The sequence below is a fragment of the Rhamphochromis sp. 'chilingali' genome (assembly GCF_963969265.1).
Source record: "Rhamphochromis sp. 'chilingali' genome assembly, chromosome: 5".
NCBI classification, from domain to species: Eukaryota; Metazoa; Chordata; class Actinopteri; order Cichliformes; family Cichlidae; genus Rhamphochromis; species Rhamphochromis sp. 'chilingali'.
This window is the reverse complement of record NC_137932.1, coordinates 39,449,300-39,472,534: the sequence shown is the minus strand read 5'-3', so window position 1 is coordinate 39,472,534 and position 23,235 is coordinate 39,449,300. Positions and strand designations below refer to the sequence as shown.

Sequence of the window (23,235 nt, the reverse complement as noted above, 5' to 3'; positions counted from 1 at the left end):
AAACACATCAATTATATTGCACAAACCCCAGTATCGTACATGCCCTCACCATCGTGATATTGCGTTCACCCATTGTAATGATTGATTTGGGATTTTTCCCTTTGTTTCAGAGTAAGTAAGATTTGTGACTCACATTAAAGTTATGCTTTTATCCAAAAAACAAACCTTCCGTGAGAATGGATCAAAGGCATCCCTTGTATGCGATGTCAAAAGAAAAAGGAATTCTTTGTCATACAATGGCTGTCAATGGCCACAGACCTGATTAAAAAAAACTGTGTAGTTTGCTCTGCATTGCCTCATTGACCCCAGCACCTCCTCTGACATCAGTGGACAACCATAAAGCAATATTACAATACTTTAGCAAATCATTGTTGCTCTGTTATTTATTTTGCCCTTCCTAGAGAATAATGTGACAGGCCAAAGATTTATACAGTGGGGCAAAAAAGTATTTAGTCAGCCACCGATTGTGCAAGTTCCCCCACCTAAAATGATGACAGAGGTCAGTAATTTGCACCAGAGGTACACTTCAACTGTGAGAGACAGAATGTGAAAAAAAAATCCATGAATCCACATGGTAGGATTTGTAAAGAATTTATTCGTAAATCAGGGTGGAAAATAAGTATTTGGTCAATAACAAAAATACAACTCAATACTTTGTAACATAACCTTTGTTGGCAATAACAGAGGTCAAACGTTTACTATAGGTCTTTACCAGGTTTGCACACACAGTAGCTGGTATTTTGGCCCATTCCTCCATGCAGATCTTCTCGAGAGCAGTGATGTTTTGGGGCTGTCGCCGAGCAACGCGGACTTTCAACTCCCGCCACAGATTTTCTATGGGGTTGAGGTCTGGAGACTGGCTAGGCCACTCCAGGACTTTCAAATGCTTCTTACGGAGCCACTCCTTTGTTGCCCGGGCGGTGTGTTTTGGATCATTGTCATGTTGGAAGACCCAGCCTCGTTTCATCTTCAAAGTTCTCACTGATGGAAGGAGGTTCTGGCTCAAAATCTCACGATACATGGCCCCATTCATTCTGTCCTTAACACGGATCAGTCGTCCTGTCCCCTTGGCAGAAAAGCAGCCCCATAGCATGATGTTTCCACCCCCATGCTTCACAGTAGGTATGGTGTTCTTGGGATGCAACTCAGTATTCTTCTTCCTCCAAACACGACGAGTTGAGTTTATACCAAAAAGTTCTACTTTGGTTTCATCTGACCACATGACATTCTCCCAATCCTCTGCTGTATCATCCATGTGCTCTCTGGCAAACTTCAGACGGGCCTGGACATGCACTGGCTTCAGCAGCGGAACACGTCTGGCACTGCGGGATTTGATTCCCTGCCGTTGTAGTGTGTTACTGATGGTGACCTTTGTTACTTTGGTCCCAGCTCTCTGCAGGTCATTCACCAGGTCCCCCCGTGTGGTTCTGGGATCTTTGCTCACCGTTCTCATGATCATTTTGACCCCACGGGATGAGATCTTGTGTGGAGCCCCAGATCGAGGGAGATTATCAGTGGTCTTGTATGTCTTCCATTTTCTGATGATTGCTCCCACAGTTGATTTTTTCACACCAAGCTGCTTGCCTATTGTAGATTCACTCTTCCCAGTCTGGTGCAGGTCTACAATACTTTTCCTGGTGTCCTTCGAAAGCTCTTTGGTCTTGGCCATGGCGGAAGTTGGAGTCCGACTGTTTGAGGCTGTGGACAGGTGTCTTTTATACAGATGATGAGTTCAAACAGGTGCCATTCATACAGGTAACGAGTGGGGGACAGAAAAGCTTCTTACAGAAGACGTTACAGGTCTGTGAGAGCCAGAGATTTTCCTTGTTTGAGGTGACCAAATACTTATTTTCCACCCTGATTTACGAATAAATTCTTTACAAATCCTACCATGTGGATTCATGGATTTTTTTTTCACATTCTGTCTCTCACAGTTGAAGTGTACCTCTGGTGCAAATTACTGACCTCTGTCATCATTTTAAGTGGGGGAACTTGCACATCGGTGGCTGACTAAATACTTTTTTGCCCCACTGTATACACCTGAAATAATCGATTTTAAAGTGGGAATGCTTAAAAAAAAGCCTTTTCTGCTTATACAAAAAAATCCCATCCACACTATCCCACAGAAAAGAGATGTACACTAAGAAGTGAGAGGGTTGTTTTTTTTGGAGAGTAAATCAGATTTAATCATACGGCAAGTAAAGAAACGCTTACTTAAAAGGTAAAAGTTCAAACGTGTGGGATATCTAATCAATTATTAACAGTAATTCACAGTTTAGAATAAATAATTTGGGATAACCAGCTGCTTTCGGCCACATCACAATGCAAAAATACTGAGGACAGAGTGTATCACTTGCTTTTTTCTTCTGTAGTGGCTACAGCCATAGAAAAGAACAAGAATATCAGTAAAAAAAAACCACACTGAACCTAAACTAATGGGGCTTAGTGTCAGATTTACTTAATAATAGTCTGATAACTGATATCTTGGGAGTTTCATTAGATTAACGCAAGTGGAGGTTGGACCTTAACAACTGAGTTCTCTGGCTGTTCAAAAGACTGTAAAAATGAGGAGAAATGAGGAAGACTTCCTGTAATGTAATATCGCTGATTGATTCTTATTTGCAAACATTTCTACAGGACTTACACCGGATGTTAACAAAAACACTGGTTCCAACAATTATATTCAAATACCTGCCTTAAAAAAACAAAGGAATTCTTTCTTCTTTCAGCTGTGTGACATTTCATGGGACTTATGTATTGTACTTGACTTCAATCTACTGCATTTATCTGACAAAGTTAATGGTTACTATTCTGTATAGAGGGCTTATGTTGCTATAGCACACCGCGGTCTTTATAGGGCATGAGGTACAAACAAGTGGAATATGAAAATGCAGAGGAGAGCAAAGCGCGAGCTACCACTTTATGTTTCTTTAGATAAATAATCCAAACTATATATACAGTTTAGTTGGATAAATCTTTCTTGTTACAAAAGATATGGGTCTTCCTTCCTCCTCCATAACTGTCTCTGTGGTCTTCCTCTTTTCTTCCTGCCTGACAGCTCCATATTCAACATATCCATGTCCAACCGCCAGCCTAATTTTGTCTCCAAGCCTCTCAACCTGAGCTGTCCCTCTGATGTACTCGTTTCTACTGTTGTGAGTTGTGAGTGATCAGGAAAGGGACAATATAAACCCTCACACGATTCCTCAAAAGCATTCATCATAGCATTGCTACCCTCTCTTTTAGTCTTGCTGCTATCTCTCTGTCGCCATGTCATTCCTCTTCTCTCCAGTGCATACATCTACCTCTCCAGACTTTCTCCAGATACCACATTTCCCTATCGCATGCTTTCCATAGTGCCACAAAGACACCATGCAGCTCCTCTTGACTTATTTATGCTTCTACATCCACATTCTCAAAGCCAACATTGCATCTGTGGACCTCTTTCTCAGCTTATAGCCATATTGCTCCTCACTGATGATCACCTCTCTTCTTATCCTAGCTTTAGCAACCCTTTCCCATAACGTGATGGCATGGATCATAAGTTTCATCCCCCTGTAGTCGACTACAGCTCTGTACATGATCCTTGCTCTTGAAAGTCGCCCACAGGCTTCTTCTCCATTCCTCAGGAATCCACAATTTTGTTGAATATTGGTGAAAAACTCCTCTGCCTTCTCTCCATACCCTCACAGATATGTGATCAGGACAAGCCACCTTTCCACTCTTCATCCGCCTCATACAGACGACATACGTCTACGTAAGTAAATAAAATGACAAGAAGTTCAATATTTGCTTTGTCGCAGGTTTAAGGGTAGTCGGCTGATGATTAATTGGCCTGTCGTGGACACTATGCATCCCTCTCTGTTCATTCATTAACTGTTGTGTGTGTAGTCTAGGCTACGTAACGGCGGCTGAGCTTTTAAAGGCGGATCTCTGCGCCTGAGCGCACTCTCCGAGGCGCAGACCATACAGCGCACATTCGCACCACAGTCCCTGAAAACCTTTAAACTCTCTCTTAAACGGGACGCTTGATGCTTTAAGACTGTTTCGATGGAAAGGAATATTTAGCTTTTTTCCAAGAAGCGGAAATTACATAAAGCAAAGTCATTCTACCTTTAAAAAAAACAACAACAACAAAAACACTCAAAACTAATCGATCATCGCCGGCACATCATCACAAAGAATCTGACGCACAAGGAAAAATGTAAGTGGCGTATTTTATTAAAAGATTTAATTACGGATAGTTTATCCTCTTTTTTTTTTTTTCGTCTGATCTGACCGTAACCTCTTTTTCACTTATTTCAACTGATTTTCTGTATCTTTAAAGTCTATTAGAAAGTAGGCTTGTCAGATAAGTAAAAAAGAAAAAAGAAAGAAAAAGGAAAAGACATGGAGAAAGCAACAATTGAACGTTGAGAATTAGCTTTTGAAATAACCAAACAAAGAAAAACCACAATATTTAGTGAGAAGCAAAATGAATCGATCTCTTATAGAGTTTTAAGGACTTAACCACATTATTATTGTTATTATTATTACTGATGTTGTTGATAACAAATACACCTGTCTGTAACTTGTAGCTGTATGTCCACTGTGTGGCTTCAGGAGGGACTTTGTTTGAGGATGGGGATGGGGGGAGATAGTGATCTTCAGAAGTAGAGGGGCCCATGCAGGAATAGAGGAGTGTCTTATTGATCATGAATGCAATAAAGAGCCATATAGCCTGGCATAGAAGAAAATCTGAAGTACAATCCATGTTTTTAAAATCCACAGACAGCACAGATGCTGGTTAAATAAGTCGTATTTCATGACTATTCTTCTATAGAAAGTTATATATCTATGGTGGGCGTTTTTTTTCTCTAGAAACATGGTAATAGTGAAGGCTCTATAGGTTGTGTAATCTATAAATGACGTTTCAAGTGAAAATTGTCCAGGTGTCATAGGACTTTCCCAACTACATTTTAGGCCATACACAAAACTACAAATGAATCTCTGGAGACGTGTGGGTATGCTGACAATCCGTATGTCTTTTCTCTGTCTATACAGCAACATGTTTGTTATGTAGGTACCCTCCAAGGGTGTTGTGTTATAGTTTTGATGATTTTCGCCCTTATGTGTTTTTTTCTTAAATTTTCTTTAAATAATTAATCCTAAATGAACATTTGTCACTTTGCAATACACAAATCTCTGCAAAAATAAATAAATAAGCTCTCATTGTTTGATATAAAGACCTGGAGGTAATCTTTGTATACACTGCACACATATGCCTTTCACTAACAATGTTTATATAATCAACTTTCCCTCTATTACAAGGTATAATGTTGCCGTGTCTAACTGGAATCCCATGATTTTTATCTTCCCCCAGGAAGAATAGCAGAGATCGTTGGAGAGTGTACAAGAGGGTGAGTGTCATGTTTCTCCTAGCCGTGGTTGCATTGGCCGTCCAGAGAGGGAGCATCAGCTTCGAGCTGGAGAGGCACGCTCGTTTGGATGCTGCTCAGGAAGCAGGATCTGGAGCTGACTCATACCTGCAGATAAAAAGTTTCTGGAAGTCTGGCAGCTACCAGTCAAAGCCAAAAGCTCCAACCACCACAGAGAAGCCCAGAATCCCTGAGGACGGCAGGCCCACAACTTGGGATGTAAAGAGTTCCAACTGTAGCGCCAATGTCAACTTTTCTAAACACGAGTGGTTCAAGAACCTCGAGGACAGTTTCAAGCAGTTTTTGCTTTATCGGCATTGCAGATATTTCCCCATGACCCTCAACCACCCTGAGAAGTGCACAGGGGAGGTGTATCTGCTGATGGTGATTAAATCAGTGGCCACTCAGTATGACCGCAGGGAGGTCATCCGAAAAACATGGGGCAGAGAGCAGGTGGTGGACGGCAAAAGGATAAAGACCCTCTTTCTTCTTGGTAAGTCCTCCAATGAGGCAGAAAGGGCAAATCATCAGAAACTTGTGGAGTATGAAGACCAGATTTACAACGATATTCTTCAGTGGGACTTCTTAGATAGCTTCTTCAACCTGACTCTCAAGGAGACCCATTTCCTCAAGTGGTTCCATACTTACTGCTACAACGTGCAATATGTCTTCAAGGGGGATGATGACGTCTTTGTCAGCGTGAAAAATATTTTTGAATACCTGGAAAACAGCAGACACAGAAAGAACCTGTTTGTTGGGGATGTGATTTTCAAAGCGAAGCCTATTCGTAAAAAGGACAACAAATATCACATCCCCCAGGCTTTGTATAACAAGACGCACTACCCTCCATACGCAGGTGGAGGCGGTTTTCTAATGGATGGAAGTCTCGTGAGTAGGCTTCACTGGGCCGCAGACACGCTGGAGCTTTACCCCATCGACGATGTCTTCTTGGGCATGTGCCTGGAGGTACTTCAGGTCACGCCTGTCAAACACAACGCCTTTAAGACGTTTGGCTTGGTGAAAAATAAGAACAGCAAGTTGAACCGAGAACCTTGTTTTTTTAAGAACATGATTGTGGTGCACAAGCTGCTCCCGTCGGACCTCCAGCACATGTGGAATCTGGTCAACAGCGAACTAGTCTGTTCACAAAAGGTGGAGCTCCTATAGCTTGGCGAGAACACCGGGTGAACAGCGGCACCGAGCGAGCTCAGCCTTGCCTCGGTGACTGCTATGAGGAAGTGCATCGCACTGTAAGGCAGGAGCCAAACTTCCTGGTATAGTTTATCAGAAGCTGTATGTGGAGTGAAACCAGGACAATATTTGAATTTTCTGTTTGTGAGCAGTTGTGCAATTTCTTGAAGAGGATTATCAAAAGTAAATTATACAGAGCTTATTTTATTTTTTATTATTTTTTTAAGTTCAATTAGAATTGTGTGCTTACGTTGGCATTTTTAAGGACCAACCCCCGTCGGCACACAGATTCAGAGAAAACCAAACTGTGCTGCTAAATCAATGGGCATACTAAGTTGATTAAGTTGTCATTAAGTTGGTGGGTATTTTATTCTCTTGTGTCTTTTTAAAAAAAAAATAATGACAGAGACTTATTCCTCTTTATCCTTCCGACATGATCTAGAATTGTCCCGACACAGAACCCAAGTCTTGGGTTCTGTGTCATGAATCACAACATCACCAAATCACACTGAACCCACTAATGTGAAAACAATTAATTGTGGTGGTGAACAAAATCCCAAATGCCTTTTATTTTATATATTATGTCTTATTTTGGATTAATCGTGGGAAATCATGTTTTCTTGGGTGAATATCAAAAATATAGAGGCAGCTAGTATTAGTGGGACGCCCTAGCAGCCAGGGTACAGCCTGCAGTTATGCTAGCAGTCTTCAAAGTGTTGCACATTGCATTCATGTGGACAAGGATGTCATGCAGAGAAACAAACAACTCTCTCTACCTCAATGATTTGGACAAAAACTCTTTTGTCTTTGATCACGTTTGGTCACTATATCATGTCAATTCCTTCCTATGCAGTACCTGCTCCTAAAGTAAGATTGATACTGTCTGTACTGTTGAATTCCCTACACTCGCTGACTTGATCTGGAGTTTTTTTTACATATATGCTAACTATCTGGGGGGGAAAACGACTTGTTACATACATGTTTTCTTTTGATTTGAATGTGCTGATATACTTGACGTGAATTTGGTTGAGGGGTTTACAATGACACTGTGAACTTAAATTCTTGCTGGTACGACCATTATGACATGTTAATTTAATCGTCTCCCGAGAAAAGGGGGGGCTTGCCTTTTACTTTTAACTTAAGGCAACGGACGATAAAGGAATGTAAATGACCGATTGTGGTTGGTGGTGGTTGTGTCTGCATAATGTAAATATACGTAAAAATCGTCATGTACAGAGAATGCCATCTGTAAATAAATATCATGACAATTGACACTGTGTTTGACTTTATCTACATCAAATGTCTGAAAATAAGATAAATCCAACAACAGTGGATTGATCTTCCCAAAGAAACTACGTGGAAGTAAAAACCAAGGAATTGTGGTATACTTTAACAGATAGACGTTCAATGTGCCTACAGTAGAGAATTCTCGCTTGGGAGGGAAGTTGGGATTAAGGGCCGATCCAAAGATATGCTCAATAAAAATTAATAAATGTGTGAAAGATAAAGTGCTTAAAAATGGCATAAAATATATAGTATTCTGTGCCAAAGCTCAAAGCTCTTGAAGTAGTAAGTTAGACTAAAAAAACCTACATGAATCCCAATCCATTTCTACTAGCGTAATATGTGTGTTGTATAATCCAGCAGGTTGGATTATAGCCTGTTAAAAAACGACTTTTAGCTGCTCCCTTGATGACACGGGTGTGCCACTGCAGGTAACACCCTGCCTATCTGATTTGGCAGATTCCTACGCAGGATGCTTTTCCTGATGCAACCCCCAAAGGATCTATCTTTGACAGAAGGTGGAAAGGATCTCAAAAAACTACAAACACTTCAGGTTTTCACTGAACTTTGTGCCCCTTTTTCCTCTTTTGTATTTGTCTTCAGAAATGCGCTGGCTACTTGTGGCATTTCCCACTTTTTCTGTCACGTGTCACACCGCAGTGAACCTATCTCACAAAAAGATAACGAGGGCATCGCAAAAGGAAACAAATACCCCCTTGTTTTCCACAATCTCTTTCAGGACAACAGAAGCCATGCAGAAATGGAATTTGCCTTCTCTGTATTGTATTTCACCAGGACACACTCACCGGCACAAAAACCATAGCTTAAGTTTTATCTCTTTCCCCTTTGTTAAACAGAGTGATCGGAAGTCAAACCCACAAAGGATCGGAACCGAAATCTCCCCATTGTGAATTTGCTCTATCGGTGTGTTTTATTGAGTATGAGCTGACAATAGGACTGAGCAATAGCTGAGTTTTAATTTTCCACACTGCATATAGCGAACAGGGAGTGACAACTAGTTTACACAGAGGTCAGTAAATAGTGACTGTACTGCAATGTACAATGGAAATGGTGAGAGTCAAAGGTATCTCCTCTGCCTTAATTGTGTTCCTATTTTTCAGCTGTTAAGCCGTCCCAAACCCAAGCACCCAAGCATGTAAAACAGCCACAGCAGAGCAACCAGTTCTTACTTCACTACCTTTGTAACCTCTACACTGAGAGGAACGCTAAAGGAAGTAAACATTCATGAAACCCAGTACGCTCTGCTGAACTTCCAACACACATTCCGAGATTTTCCCAACCAAAGTGACAAGAAAAGAAAACACAGGCTTATCAACTACTGGCCGACATTTACTTTAATCTAAAGTGAATTTCTCACCACGGTGACTGTTATCACTGTGTGGGAAACTAGTGCTGTATGGTCAGTCCACAGCCAGTTTCCCAACCAGCCTGTAGACCAGGAGCCGAATATTTGCTAACACTAATTGGAGGAAGCTTTTGATGTCAGCGTGGCCAATGGGTGAGGTGGACAGGGATGCAAACCTTCACACCAACCCTCTATTTTCTTCAAAGACCTTTACAGCAGCAGCACTGACATAACAAAAGATGGGAATGTCTTTGCATAGACTTAGATTAAGAGCCGTCTACAGGCTGAGAAGTTGGAAATAAACTGCATATTTGTTTGTCACTGGCCCAAGGCAGAAAATCACACTGCTATGTAACAGTATCCCAGTGTTTATTAATCGAAACTGCTATCCAGCATACCAGTGAGTCAGATATGTAAACTGATGTATCCTTGGCACACACAGAAACTGTTTGCACTCAGGCATGAGAGCAGATACAGATATCATGGTGCTGATCAGTCAGTGTCACTATTATTGTTCCACAGTAGTGCCCTATAAACCCTGTTACAGAGACTTTTTACATTTTTCCTGTAAGACATGACACCGGAGGTGATCCCAGTGTGTAAAAGCAGCAGTAAAACTTTACAGAGTCATCGTAATACCCACAAATGAAAAACCAAGCACATTTTTTTTCAGTATTACAAGCATCCAGGAAATGTAAAAATGATACTATTGTAGTGAAAAAGTCATAGATGTTTGTAGGGTAGTACTGTGGAACACTATTGATACTGGGTTAGGATTGGGGTAGGCTAGGATTTGGCTTGTAATCCTCCTGTATTTCTTAACTTTTTGGTGTAGTATGAATGGCAGTTGGGGAGGTGTTTGTCAATAGAAAAAGCTGTCCAACTTATGAAAATGTAATTTAAAGTTCAAATTCTATTCACTCCTTCACATTTCCCAAAGCCTTCCGGTGGGCCAGATTGAAGCCTTTGCCTGGCCGATTCTGGTCCCTGGGCCTAATATTTGAGATAACTACTATAGACATTAAGACAAAAAACACTATACAAAAACAATAAAGTTAATAAAGCTTGCACCTTTTCTTTCAAAAATATGTGTTTTGGATGGATAAAGTGGCATACAAAAACCCCCACAATCTTTACAATCATTATCTGTGCTGTACGTAAGTGCTGTACATAAGTGAAGAGAACTAGAGTGAGATTATTTAGATTAGCTGATTATCAGATGAGATAACACTCAGTGTTTATTTATGTGTCTTCTTGTCTGTCCACATAAGCTTTCAACAGAGTCCTGAAACAGAAAAGAAAGCACGGCAGTCACTGCAGACGACCGTCACAAGGCCACGGAGAAACGCTAGCGTGACCTCTGTCAGTGTTGAAGGCAGGGAGGGGTTGGGGGTGGTACAACAAACCTCTCAATGGAGGTATTCAGTGGTGCCATCATCAGTGCCTCCTGCCCAGGAACCTACAGGAACAAAGATCCCTGTTCAGCTGGGAGAGCCATCTGATGGCAGCATGGCGCTGTCTCCTGTCTGCTGGTGTCACTGACAAAAGACACGCCTGCCACAGGAACTCCGAGTCAGGTCGCACCGAGTCCTCTTACATGTGAACAATCAGAGATCAGAGTTACAGTAACAGCCCGTCCTTTATAGAAGTGCTGTTTGCTGATAGTTTTTGTCACCTACTTGCCTGGATTACATAACTTTTTTGCTTCTTAAGATGACTTTTTTTTTTTTAGCATCTTTGCCTTTATGTGATAATTGATCATTGAAGATACACAAGATGATGGGGAGAGAGAAAATAGAACGATTATATTATATGTGTTAGAACCTCTTCTGCCCTTAACAAAAATACATTTTTAATGTCACTCACACCTTTTGCCTTTTAGATAAATAAAGCATACACAGGAGTCACTTTGCTAAACTCTGACTGCAGCTTCTGGCTTGTGACAGGAATGCTGTTTGTGTTGTTTGCTCAAAGTGGTTTAACATCATTCATGAGATTTGTTTGACATAGGCTAACTGTCTCACTGTTTGAATACAAGCAATCACTTTTTGTGCCTAACCCCTGGGTCAGTTTCGAAGCTGGCTGCTGTATTTTATGATTTTGGCAATCTGCATAAAGAACTGCTTTCTATCAGACATCCATTACATCTGTGGTAAAGCGTGTTAAGACGAGTTGATTCGTACTGAGTGCAAATCTCTCAGGCTTATTTGCGCCTCAGTTTCAGTCGGCTTGCCCTCTAGCGGCACCATGTGGTTGACTTATTTAGTACAGCAGTATCTCAACATGTATTCAAAGCACTCGTGATCCTCAGACAAAATAATCCCCTTCTTGTCTAATCTTTGGAATCTTTTTATGGTGTTTTATTTTAATATCAGAGCCTGCTATTCCCATAGTGCTTGTTGTCCACTTTGTATGTGGTAAAATAAACCGCAAGTGTTCCCAACAAAGCTCTTTATCCTCTCCAGGATACTTGAGGGTGCATGGGAGTTTGCCCAACCAGTCTACATGTGTTTTGTGGACTTGGAGAAGGCATTCGACCGTGTCCCTCGGGGTGTCCTGTGGGAGGTGTTGCGGGAATATGGGGTGTCTGGCCCATTGCTACGGGCCATTCGATCCCTATACAACCGTTGCAAGAGCTTGGTTCACATTGCCGGCAATAAGTTGGACTCGTTCCCGGTGGGTGATGGGCTCCGCCAGGGCTGCCCTTTGTCTCCGGTTCTGTTCATAATTTTTATGGACAGGATTTCTAGGCGCAGCCAAGTGGCGGAGGGCTTTCGCTTTGGTGGCCTCAGAATCTCATCTCTGATTTTTGCAGATGATGTGGTTCTGTTGGCTCCATCGGGTGAGGGCCTCCAGCTCGCACTGGAACGGTTCGCAGCCGAGTGTGAAGCAGCGGGAATGAGGATCAGCACCTCCAAATCTGAGGCCATGGTTCTCAGCCGGAAAAGGGTGGAGTGCCCACTCCGGGTCGGGGGATGAGTTCCTGCCCCAAGTGGAGGAGTTCAAGTATCTCGGGGTCTTGTTCGCGAGTGATGGGAGAAGGGAGCCGGAGATCGACAGACGGATTGGGGCTGCAGCTGCAGTAATGCGGACGCTGCACCGGTCCGTCGTGGTGAAGAGGGAGCTGAGTGTAAAAGCGAAGCTCTCAATTTACCGGTCGATCTACGTCCCTACCCTCACCTATGGCCACGAGCTGTGGGTAGTGACCGAAAGAACGAGATCGCGGATACAAGCGGCAGAAATGAGCTTCCTCCGAAGGGTGGCTGGCCTCTCCCTTAGAGATAGGGTGAGAAGTTCGGCCATCCGGGAGGGGCTCAGAGTAGAGCAGCTGCTGCTCCACATCGAAAGGAGCCAGCTGAGGTGGTTCGGGCATCTGACAAGGATGCCCCCTGGGCGCCTCCTGGGTGAGGTGTTCCAGGCATGTCCCACCGGGAGGAGGCCCCGGGGCAGACCCAGGACACGCTGGAGAGATTATATCTCTCGGCTGGCCTGGGAACGCCTTGGTGTTCCCCCGGATAAGCTGGAGGAGGTGGCTGGGGAGAGGGAGGTCTGGGCCTCTTTGCTTAGGCTGCTGCCCCCGCGACCCGGCCCCGGACAAAGCGGATGATGGATGGATGGATGGATGGTGTTCCCAACAAGCATTTTATTGACTTTTAGAGCTACCTTTGGCTGCTCCCTGATTCAGAAGGGAGGTTGCCACAGCCACAGGTGTATTTGATTTAATTTGAAAGAATGTCACAGTTCAAGTCTTTCGATACATTTTTCACAGGTATCAAGTGCGTAAAGATAACAATAAGAGTTTTTGTATCCTGAGGGACAGGTATCCACGTTTTAATTCCCTTGCTCCGTGCTTAAAGCAGCAGAGTTCATACTCGCAGGTCATTAGGAGACAAACATTTATTAAGTAACTTGGCCCCAGTGTGTTCAGTTTGTATGCTCTGTTGTGTTGTATTATTAAAGAAAGAAATCCTGTTTAAACAAATCTGCTTTTATGAGATGAAATCTTTAACGCTTAACTTTCATGACGATTAGCAAACTTTGCTTTGGAGCCTGAATGACTTTTAAGAGCTGAGAGGATAATCTAGTGACACTGTGTCATCATGCGTAGGCTATAGTTTCTTGGGATAAAGCTCAATCAAATCAAGTCCAAGTTTAATTAGTTATATACAGGTAACAATGGCACGTCACTACCAGCAATGAAATTCTTAGGTCAAAGCCCCTTAAAAAAAAAAAAAAAAAAAAAAAAAACTGATTACACATACGTAACATAAAGAAATATATAAATACAAATTACTAAAAATACTGTGGTGGCTGTAGTGCAGAGGTAATGTATTTACATGTACAGTGTGTGCAGTGATTGCACCAACTGTCTAATATTTCAGTAGTTCAGTAGAACTGATAGATTGTGGGTAGAAACTGTCCCTGAATCTGCTGCTGCGAGTCTGGATGCTCCTGCACCTCCTACCTGATGGAAGGAGTGTGAGAGGTGTATGGCTGTGGTGGGTGGGATAAGAGAGGATCTGTGGGGCCTTCCTCCTACAGCGCTGTCAGTAGAGGTCCTGGATCCTTGTTCTTGCTGATGTTAAGAGGCAGATTATTGTCCTGACGCCATGATGTCAGGGCTCTTAGCTCCGCAGTCCTCCAGATCCTCTCACAACAAACCCCATTTTTCTATTCAGATCTTTCTTATTCTGTATATTCAATATGAACACCATACATACATTCCAGAGGTTTTAGGTTTATGAAATTTCATAGTTAAACAAGAAATAAAAAAAAACTGCTGGCCTACAGATCACAAACATCCAAAATAATGTAACAAATTGTGAATAGCGTCAATTCGCATTAAGGTTTTGGAGAGAATACCAATAATGGAGCAAGCCTCTATGAGCGAGCAATTTGCAATGGTGGGAAGGAAAAATTCCTTGTAATAGGAGGAAACCTGGAGTAGAAGCAGGCTTGGGGACGGACAGCCATCTGCATTGATGTACTAATCTTTAAAGCAGAAAGGTTTGTTTCCTGAATACAAACTTGGAGATTCTTCCACAAGGAGGCCCACAAGTAAACCAGCAGTCTGAGCCTGAATTGCTTGATTATGATATTTCCATATTATGAGGGGCCAATAAAAAGAAACCAACATTGAAGAAATAGGATCTCTTTCTCATCTTGGGATTTCAGCACTTTCAGAACAGCCTGTTTATAATGATGCATGCATTCAGTAATTCTAATTAGAAACTGTTTCTACGATTTCTAGGGCTGATTACAATAACCTCAATTTCTTGTGAACTTATGGGTGATTCAGGCCTTTCAGATAAGCCTTTAGTTCACTTCATGGATACATAAAACTATAAAAGTATCATCCGCACAGCAATCAAACTATATGCATTGTTTTCTAATATTACCTTATAAAAGAAAAGCATGTATAATGTCAATAGAACTGATACTAGCACAGAACACTGTGACCAACTTATGTTAAATAAGATTACTCCCAATTTAAATACACAACTGTCTATCAGATATGTGACCACAACCACAGGAGTGCATCTTTTAATACTAACAGGATCTCTGTAGTAGACTATTGTGATTAATATTATCTAACACTGCTCTGAGGTGCAACAGAACAAGTACACAGTGCACTTTCAGAGGCCAGAAGATATTTATAACCTTCACCAGTACGGTTTCTGTGCTATGGTCTGTTTTTGTCAGTAAACCCTGACTGAAACATCAACGAGATCATTTCCTTCTCAAACTATGTTAGTTTTTCACAAACCTTTGAAATTAGAGGAAGACTGGTAAATAGTTTGATAACTTTAGCTGGAACTGATGTTTTTTTTGAGTAGTGGTTTAATTAGAGACAACTTTAAGTCTGCACATATCCCATTGACAGAGAAACTGATCAGCACTAGTGAAAGTGGACCCTGTCTAAAGGACATGACTTTGAAGACAAATTATTGCAAGAGTCATTTAAAAATCACCACATACAAGGTTTTAATCGTCTGAAAATCGTCAGATGGGGGAAAAAAAAAATAAAAATTAGTCAATGCACTACAAATATTTTATGTTACATAGATTAGAGGTCTTTCATTTGCAACTCAGACATCGACAGCATCCCACAAAACAAGCAAAAATGTGAACATTTGTCATTCTCAACATCCAACTCATGAGGAAGGACTCAACTCTTATCAAAATATGCTTTGCACATTACAGTAAAAATTAGCTTCTAAAGTAAACTAAGTGACAAAATAAGAACAAAACATATGGATACAAGTGTATTTCTTTTTACAAAAGGTAAAACGAAATCATACAAACGGTTTAAATTTACACAATGTATCTGACAAAACCAAACATTTTTCACAGCGAACCTGATCTATTCCATTTTATTCCTCCAGAAAAGCAAGTGTGCTTCAGGGGCGTGAGGTGCAGGTTTGCATTTAGGACATTCAGTATTCACGTCTTGATTAAGCTGAAAAGGTCAGAAGTACCATTCTGGCACAGAAGGGGGATGGAAGGTCTGAGGGGTCTAAATAAAGGGCTAAAATGCCCATTAACAGTTAAATATATACCAATGACGCTTTGTGGAATGTCCAAAAGCTCTGAAAACTGATGCAACCAGAGTCCTTTCAAAAAGTAAAATAGACTAAGACTTTAGTCATCAAACTTTATTTTCTTCCCCTGGGGTTTGCCTCCAAAGCCACCGCCACCTCTTCCACCTGAAACAAGAAAGACGGGCAACTTAATCTACAAGGCAGCATGTTTAGCTATTTTACAAAACAAAGATAAAGAGGCACACTTAGACATCGCTCTGTTTCAGTTAACTCTTGGAACAACAAATGTAAAAATCTACCAGCTTAAAGCTGCAAGTCAGTTAAAAGATGACCATTGTAGCCACAGGTTTAGGAGTTTAATCCCTTACCTCCGAAACCACCGCGTCCGCGTCCACCTCCACGAGGTCCTCCTCGTCCTCTTCCACCGCCACCACGACCACCAAAACCGCCAAAGCCACCACGGCCTCCTCTGCCGCCACCTCGACCGCCGAAGCCGCCGCCACCTCGGCCTCCACGGAAGCCACCTTCACCCTTGGGCTTGGCGTAGTCCAGAGTCACCTTGCTGCCGTCAATCTCGCCATCCTCCATTGCCTCCTTAGCTGCTTTGCAGTCATCCTCATTGCTGAAGTCCACAAAGCCGAAGCTATAGAGCCAGACAGGTTAGGGGACGAGATAATGGAAAATGATTCTAATAAATAAATGTAATTCTAATGCAGTGCCATGAATTAAACTATTTTACTTTGTCGGGTGAAGTATTGGTTTTTAAATAACTCATCTGAGCAAAGTCATCCAATTCAAACCACATCGAGTCTGTTTCACATCAGACATGGGCAACTGCCACTAAGGCAGCTGCCTGTTTAACTGCGACTTTGCTCTCCTTCTCATACGAAACCGTACACTGTCATTGTTAGACAGAGCGGTGCTCAAGAGAAGTGCTGGAGAAGGAGTGTTTGCACCTGTTCAAACTTACCCCTTTGATGACCCTGTATCTCTGTCTGTCACTATCCTGGCTGCTACAGCACCCTCAAAGGCATCCTTGAGGGTCTCTTCTGTTGTGTCCTCAGAGAGACCCTTGACAAACAGGGTTTTAGTTGGACCTGGTAGAGAAGATGGCATCATGTAAATAAGCAAAATAATACCCATCTGGGCAAATCTAAACAATTAAACAAATTAAAATTCATGGAAAGATCAGCTCAGGACTTGACTATCTTTGAATCTTCACAGAGTTTCAGGAGATAAAGATTTCATCACAGCTGGAAGAGTCTCAACTAAAAAGACAACCGATTGGTTTCATGACCTACCTGAGTTTCCCCTGTTCCAATCTCTGCTCTGGCTGTACTCCAGTCGAATTGATCGGCCTTCAATTTCTGTGTTGTTGAAATTTTCTAGAGCATCTTTAGCATCATCTGTGCTCTCAAACTCCAGAAAAGCAAAACTAAGGAGAGAAGAACAACGATAGAAAAAGAGTCAACATCTGTTTTTAAATGCTTCATCTGAATGTCTCGCTGAGGGCTATTAGGGTTAAAATGTTTTCATTTTGTCATTTTAGAAAGGTTACTGTAATTGTTGCACAGCAGACATAGGCAACACCCATGTAGGTGGGCAGGCCTGTTCTAACTGTGCACTGGCTCTACTTCTCGTGCGACTCCAAGTACTATCACGAGGAAGATTTACAGGAGCTCAAGAGAAGGCGCAGGTGTTTTACACACCATGACTACATTTGAAAGATTGAAAGCCCTCGTTGGGGTTACCCGTGGCCACACAGACACTCACCCTTTGGGTCTGCCATCTCTCTGTGGAATCCTAATAGAAACAGCTTTCTCAAATGTGGACTGCAGCACTTCCTCTGTTGCGTTGAAGGAGAGATTGTTCACGACCAGGGTCTTGCTGGCCGCTTCAGATGCTACAAAAAGAAAAGATGAAACATTCTTCAGCTGTCTTATGTTATGTTCACTATAGATCAGTACATTTGCAGAACTGGCATTGGCCATACAAACACAGACACTTTCATTAAGAGTATAGATACTTATGCATTCTAATAATTGAAATTATTGGAACTGCTTGTTACAAGTAGCTTGTCTCACAGTTCTACAAAATATCTCAAGCTTACCTGATGCTCTGGCTCCCATGTGGCTCTTCTCTCCAGTGTAGTCAATGATGATGGATCTCCCCTGTACTTCAGAGCCCTGGGTCTCCTCCATCGTTCTCTCTGCATCAGCCTCAGTTTTGAACTCTACGTAAGCAATACTGTAAAAAACAAAACAAAAACATGGAACATACTCTTAAAAAAAAAAAAAAAAAAGGAACTGAGTGATAATGATGAAACTTAATCAGCAGTTCATGTTCTACAACTACTGCCCATAACTTCAACTGTTTACTATGCTGAAAAAAATTTACAACCTAGCTTGTTCTTACCCTTTGTTTGAAGTATTCTGGCCAGGAGGCACCCGGATTTCTACTGCGTCTTTAAAGATCTCTTTCAGGTCATCTGCCGTTGCGGAGAAGGGAAGGTTCTTCACAAACAGTGTCCGTGCGTCCTTCTCTGTGGGCCATATGTCAGTGTCAGCGAGTACAGGAACAAAATTATTTTCCATCCACAAAGAAATGTTTCAATTCATGACATCCATTACCTTTTTTGGTGTCTTGCGAGCCTTCTTTGCTGCGGGCCTTTTCCAGTTTCACTTCCTGGCCCATGACCTTTTTACCATTGAGCTCCAGGCCCTTCTGCAGGTCCTCCTCAGATGCAAAGTCCACATAGCCAAATTTCCTGTAGAGTTAAAAATGCAAGCAACATCAGACATGCCACCTTCAATGAATTTAAGTGTCACAGACCAGCTTCTTTTTTTAAACTTTACAAATAAAACAAGGGCGCTGTCATGCCAGTTACAATGACAGGATACTTTAATATTTTACCATAAATTTAACTTGTTAACTGTTAAATATTAACAAGCCAAGTAAACCATTAACTTGTTTCTATCAACCGGCTATGGCCAAACTGTCTTCAGATGTTAATCTCAACTACATGGTGATACAAACAGAACCAGTCAAACACATCTGATATTTGTGATACACTCAAAATCAATCACTTATACCCAACGAGTGCATTTTGATAGGCAAGAATAAGCCAACCAGAAGGGATTAACTATGATTTGTTTTAAATGTAATTCTTACTTGTTTCCTCCTAACCGGACGTCTGTGATCTCAAGGCCGTTCTTGGAGAAGAATTTCCTCAGTGAAGCTTTGATCTCATCAAAATCTTTGCTTGAGTTCAAGTTTCCAACAAACAGAGAAAACACTGGCAAACAGGGAAAACACTTCAATTACTTTTGGTGTAAAAATGCATTATTGATATTTATGTTGACATTTTGGGATTAGCATTAAGCCTCTTGTTGATAAACGTAAAGAAAGCTTATTAAAACAGGCAGAATATATTTATTCTTACCCTGTCCTTCTGACTTTGCTTTCTTGGCAGGTGGAGTGTCCTTTTTGCTCTCAGCCTTCCTCTTCGCAGCTGTGGGTTCTAGTCAGAAAGGAGAATGATGACAAAAAGAGAAAGTGAGTGGGGCAGTGAGTCTTCATTGTACACATCATCAACAAAGTACAGTACATAAGCCATCTTACAGCACACACACATCTTTATTATAGGGTGGTGATCACTTTTGAGTGACTTTATAAGAACTGGGAGAATAACACTTTCACTTAATTTTTATTTATTTATTTTTTTAAACTCCCAAACTTACTTTCTTCTTCCTCCTCATCGTCGTCCTCCTCATCGTCATCATCTTCGTCATCCTCCTCATCATCTTCAGACTCTTCCTTGGCTTTAACCATGCCTGCTTTCTTTGCCTTGGTGGCTGCTGGAGCAGGAGTAGTGTCCATTTCCTCTTCAGAGTCTAAAAAGCAGAATCAAAGCCGAAGACGTAAATCTCACAGTAACTGTGGCCGAATTCAAGTGCATTGAAAACGAGTATTACTGTGTGTCAGATAGTTCAAAAGGTGACATCATACGTGATCAGTATTAAGTCCCTTGTTGATCATCATACAATGTTAACTATTTCAATGGCTCCTGTTAAAAACAAAAAAATGTGAGGATCAGTCTTACCATCATCATCATCATCATCGTCTTCTTCAGATGACTCTTCTTTAGCAGGCTGAGCCTTTGCAGCCTTGGCTGCAGGCTTTGCTGGAGTAGCCTTCTTGGGGGGAGGGGCTTCCTCTTCTGACTCGTCATCATCATCATCATCATCAGAGGACTCCTTTGCAGGCTGAGCCTTTACTGGGGGCTTTGCTGCAGGCTTAGCTGCCTTCTTGGGTGGTGGGGCCTCTTCTTCAGATTCATCTAGACAAGAAAAAAAAAAAACGAGTTTGTTCATTTCATTGCAGAAATTTTCAACAAAACCTCTTTAGAGTTCAAAAAAGGGCATTAGGTTGTAACAGCGATTGAGGATAGGACCGGCAGACAGCAAAATACACACCGGTACCGAAGACATAGCGCTGTCTTTGTTTTTCCTCCGTACATTACACACATGAGTACTAAACAACCACATGCATGCCAAGAAATGGAGGATGTTTTGTGATGCATTACATCACCAGACTGTTAGCACAAATACTTGGATCAGATTAAAATGAAGCCATTGACAGTTTTATTAAAAACACAGTACAACGGTAATTACTATCAGTCACACAATACCAAAAGCCATACCATCCTCCTCCTCATCATCATCATCTGACTCCTCTGCTTTTGCAGCAGCTGCCTTGGCTGGTGCTTTTTTAGCCGGAGTTGCTTTTGCAGGTGTCTTCTTTGGTGGGGGGGCCTCCTCCTCCTCTGATTCGTCTATATATAATAAATAGCAAAATCGTCTTAGACAATATTATGCTCATTTTAAGATTTTATCTTGTTTAGATCAAGAATGTATATTATGAATTTAGACAACACGACACATTCACCAGTTGAGTGGAAACAGCAGTTTTCATAACTGAAGGTTTTCTTTCTAAAGACCATCTGTTTCACTGTTGTAACTAAATGTCAAAAACAACGTTTTTCTTAACTGAGCGATGCCTGATGCATTTAATAACGTTAGAGGGACTCACTTTCTAACATCTGGATGATCCTTAAACATCAAAACAAACAAAGTAGGTCAATCTCTATATATTAAAGTCCAGACTAAATTTCACCTACATACTGGTTATGTGAGATACGTGAGATATGAGTATCATTCAAGTAGTTTCATTTTGGACCTTTATTACTTACCAGAATCATCATCTTCACTTTCTGCTTTTTTGGCAGGAGTGCCATTTCCAACTTTGGTGCCTTTGGCTGGTGTGGCTTTCTTCACCGCTTTAGGTGGAGGAGCCTGCAGTTTTAAAAAAAAAAATTATAATAATAATAAAAAACACTTAATACCACATTTTACATTTTAGCCATAAAATACTTGAGACAACGTCTTTGTACCTCTTCTTCCTCATCACTGCTGTCCTCTTCGCTGGATTCCTCCTCAACTTCTTTAGGGGGTGGAGGGGCTTTTTTCTTCTGAGCTGCTTGCTTATTTGCTGCCTTCAAAAGAAATCCCGGAATGCAAAAATTGTTATTACCAATGTTTTTAAAACCCAACAATAATGGAGCCCTACAAGTAGCCAAGCATAGATTCCGGTAAAGAAGAGGGTCTAACAATCATGGCACCCGCTGCAGCATGTCCGCAAACATGAGGGGGCTTTAGGCCACGTGGAATTCCACGGTTAAAATATAAAACAGGAGAGCCGTGCCGCTTGTTCAATAATTAAATCATCAACGGCAAACGGTTACGTGAGTTTAAAATAAGCCACTCAAATGATAACTGTGCGCGCCGATGGGGTTTCTCGGTTTTGGTTGCTTGCCTCGTGTGTCACTCAGAGCAGGCACAGAACCCACGTGGAGCTCTAGAGGTCGGTCAGCTAGCATGCTGGGTAATTTTACCATTTGCTGACAAGCATTAAAAAATTATATTTATATATATATATATAAAAATATATGCCGAACAGTTATCTAGAAAGTCCGTTACGTGACAAAGTTTTTAAGTGGGGCAATTTAAACTTCACACCGAGAACTACCAATATTTCCACAAAATGAAGTAAATTAGAATCAAGTCCGGGTATGAATGCGCTAATGCTAGTGGTTAAGCTAGCCGCGTGCTCAAATTTTCGGTTTTTACAACAGTTTTCTAACAAATGTTGGTACAGGTTGGCAGGCTGGCCATAAATTGATTTTGCTTTAGTCTTTCTATACGCCATACTTAAATCGAGAGCGCGCACGAAATCCACACTAAGCAGCGGTTTAGCTTAGCAGGCCAGAGAGCCAAAAGCGAGGCACAAACATGGCTGATCGCAAACGAAAAAGGCGTAGTAAATGCGGCAACACCACCACCATGTTGATTCATTTAAAAAAAAAAGAAAAAAGGCGACAATCGCTGCTTTACCTGAGCGGACATTTTCTTTTTCCGCGAATTCACCCCCTTTTTTTTTTAACAAACGCACCAACTTCTGCTTAAAGGCCTCGTGCGTAAACACAAGCCTTCTTTCTATTACAAACGCACGCACTATTTTTTAAAATAGAATGACGTAATCTTACCTTTGCTAACTTCACCATTGTGCTGTTGTGTGTTTCAATAAAACACGAGAAGCTGGACGTCTGAAGATGAATTTAAAAAAGAATAGCTAATGTATGCACGTGGACCTGCCTACTCGATGGGACATTGGACAGGAAAGACAGAGACGACGAAGACGCGCTCGGTACTCCCCTTCTTCGCGCGCTCTCGCCGACCCGCCCACATGACTATCTCTACCAATCACAAGCTAATGTATTTGCGTCGTGCCCGCGCCTCACCCCACATACAGGAAACATTGAATTTTACTACTCTAAGGAAATACTGTATAACTATTCTCGTCTCACTATATCACTAAATACATGACAAAAACACGAGGCAGCACTGTCAAATCTACCGTGTTTAACCTTTAAAGTCAATGTTATGACAGTCTGTATTTAATATGAACATGTATTAATTACATTGCTATTATATCATTATTATTATTATCATGGTTTAGTTTTTAATATACGTATAGTTATAGATGTTTACAGTTAAAATCTTAAAGAAAACTATTTTCTGCAATTTCCCGGACTTAACGCTACAGAAACCATATACAGCTTATTGTCACATATCCCATGCAGCTGTTTACATGGCCACGTGGTTCGGCACGGTTGCCAAACGATCAACCACGTGTAGTCCACCACGAGGTACACGCTACACTATTAAACAGCGATAGTTCCCAACTAGTATAGTATAGTATAATCTAAATACTTCAAAGTGGGGTATACATAGTAGTTCAGTCCAGTTTTAGTACATGTTTTTCATGTAACTGTATACATTAAAATAAAACTTAAAAAAAACCCCCTCTACATAAG

General features: G+C 41.5%; 2 protein-coding genes across 3 annotated transcripts; one reads left to right on the top strand and one right to left on the bottom strand.

Moving 5' to 3' along the window:
- Positions 1 to 3,937: 3,937 nt before the first annotated feature.
- Positions 3,938 to 7,880, top strand: b3gnt7 (UDP-GlcNAc:betaGal beta-1,3-N-acetylglucosaminyltransferase 7). The gene is made up of 2 exons (XM_080882282.1): positions 3,938 to 4,204; positions 5,363 to 7,880. Coding segments are annotated over exons 1-2 (1,224 nt in total). The 5' UTR covers positions 3,938 to 4,202; the 3' UTR covers positions 6,585 to 7,880.
- Positions 7,881 to 15,218: 7,338 nt separating this feature from the next.
- Positions 15,219 to 22,560, bottom strand: ncl (nucleolin). 2 transcript variants are annotated; one of them, XM_080883731.1, is made up of 16 exons: positions 22,405 to 22,560; positions 21,253 to 21,354; positions 21,052 to 21,154; positions 20,503 to 20,634; positions 19,903 to 20,139; positions 19,541 to 19,693; positions 19,243 to 19,320; positions 18,972 to 19,095; positions 18,431 to 18,567; positions 18,216 to 18,342; positions 17,911 to 18,047; positions 17,574 to 17,703; positions 17,102 to 17,235; positions 16,771 to 16,897; positions 16,169 to 16,443; positions 15,219 to 15,965 (listed from the first exon to the last, which is right to left on the bottom strand). In XM_080883731.1, exons 1-16 carry the CDS (start codon positions 22,420 to 22,422, stop codon positions 15,901 to 15,903), a joined length of 2,079 nt encoding a protein of 692 aa, XP_080739857.1. In that variant the 5' UTR covers positions 22,423 to 22,560; the 3' UTR covers positions 15,219 to 15,900. The 2 variants fall into 2 exon arrangements, with proteins under 2 accessions (XP_080739857.1, XP_080739858.1); XM_080883732.1 differs by having other exon boundaries at positions 19,541 to 19,694; positions 19,907 to 20,139.
- Positions 22,561 to 23,235: the final 675 nt, after the last annotated feature.

Coding starts and splice junctions, on each gene's coding strand:
- ncl (XM_080883731.1), bottom strand. Junction 20,635..21,051: donor AAGTGAAGATGATGATTCTG/GTAAGTAATAAA, acceptor TATTATATATAG/ACGAATCAGAGGAGGAGGAG. Junction 18,343..18,430: donor CTCGCAAGACACCAAAAAAG/GTAATGGATGTC, acceptor TATGGCCCACAG/AGAAGGACGCACGGACACTG.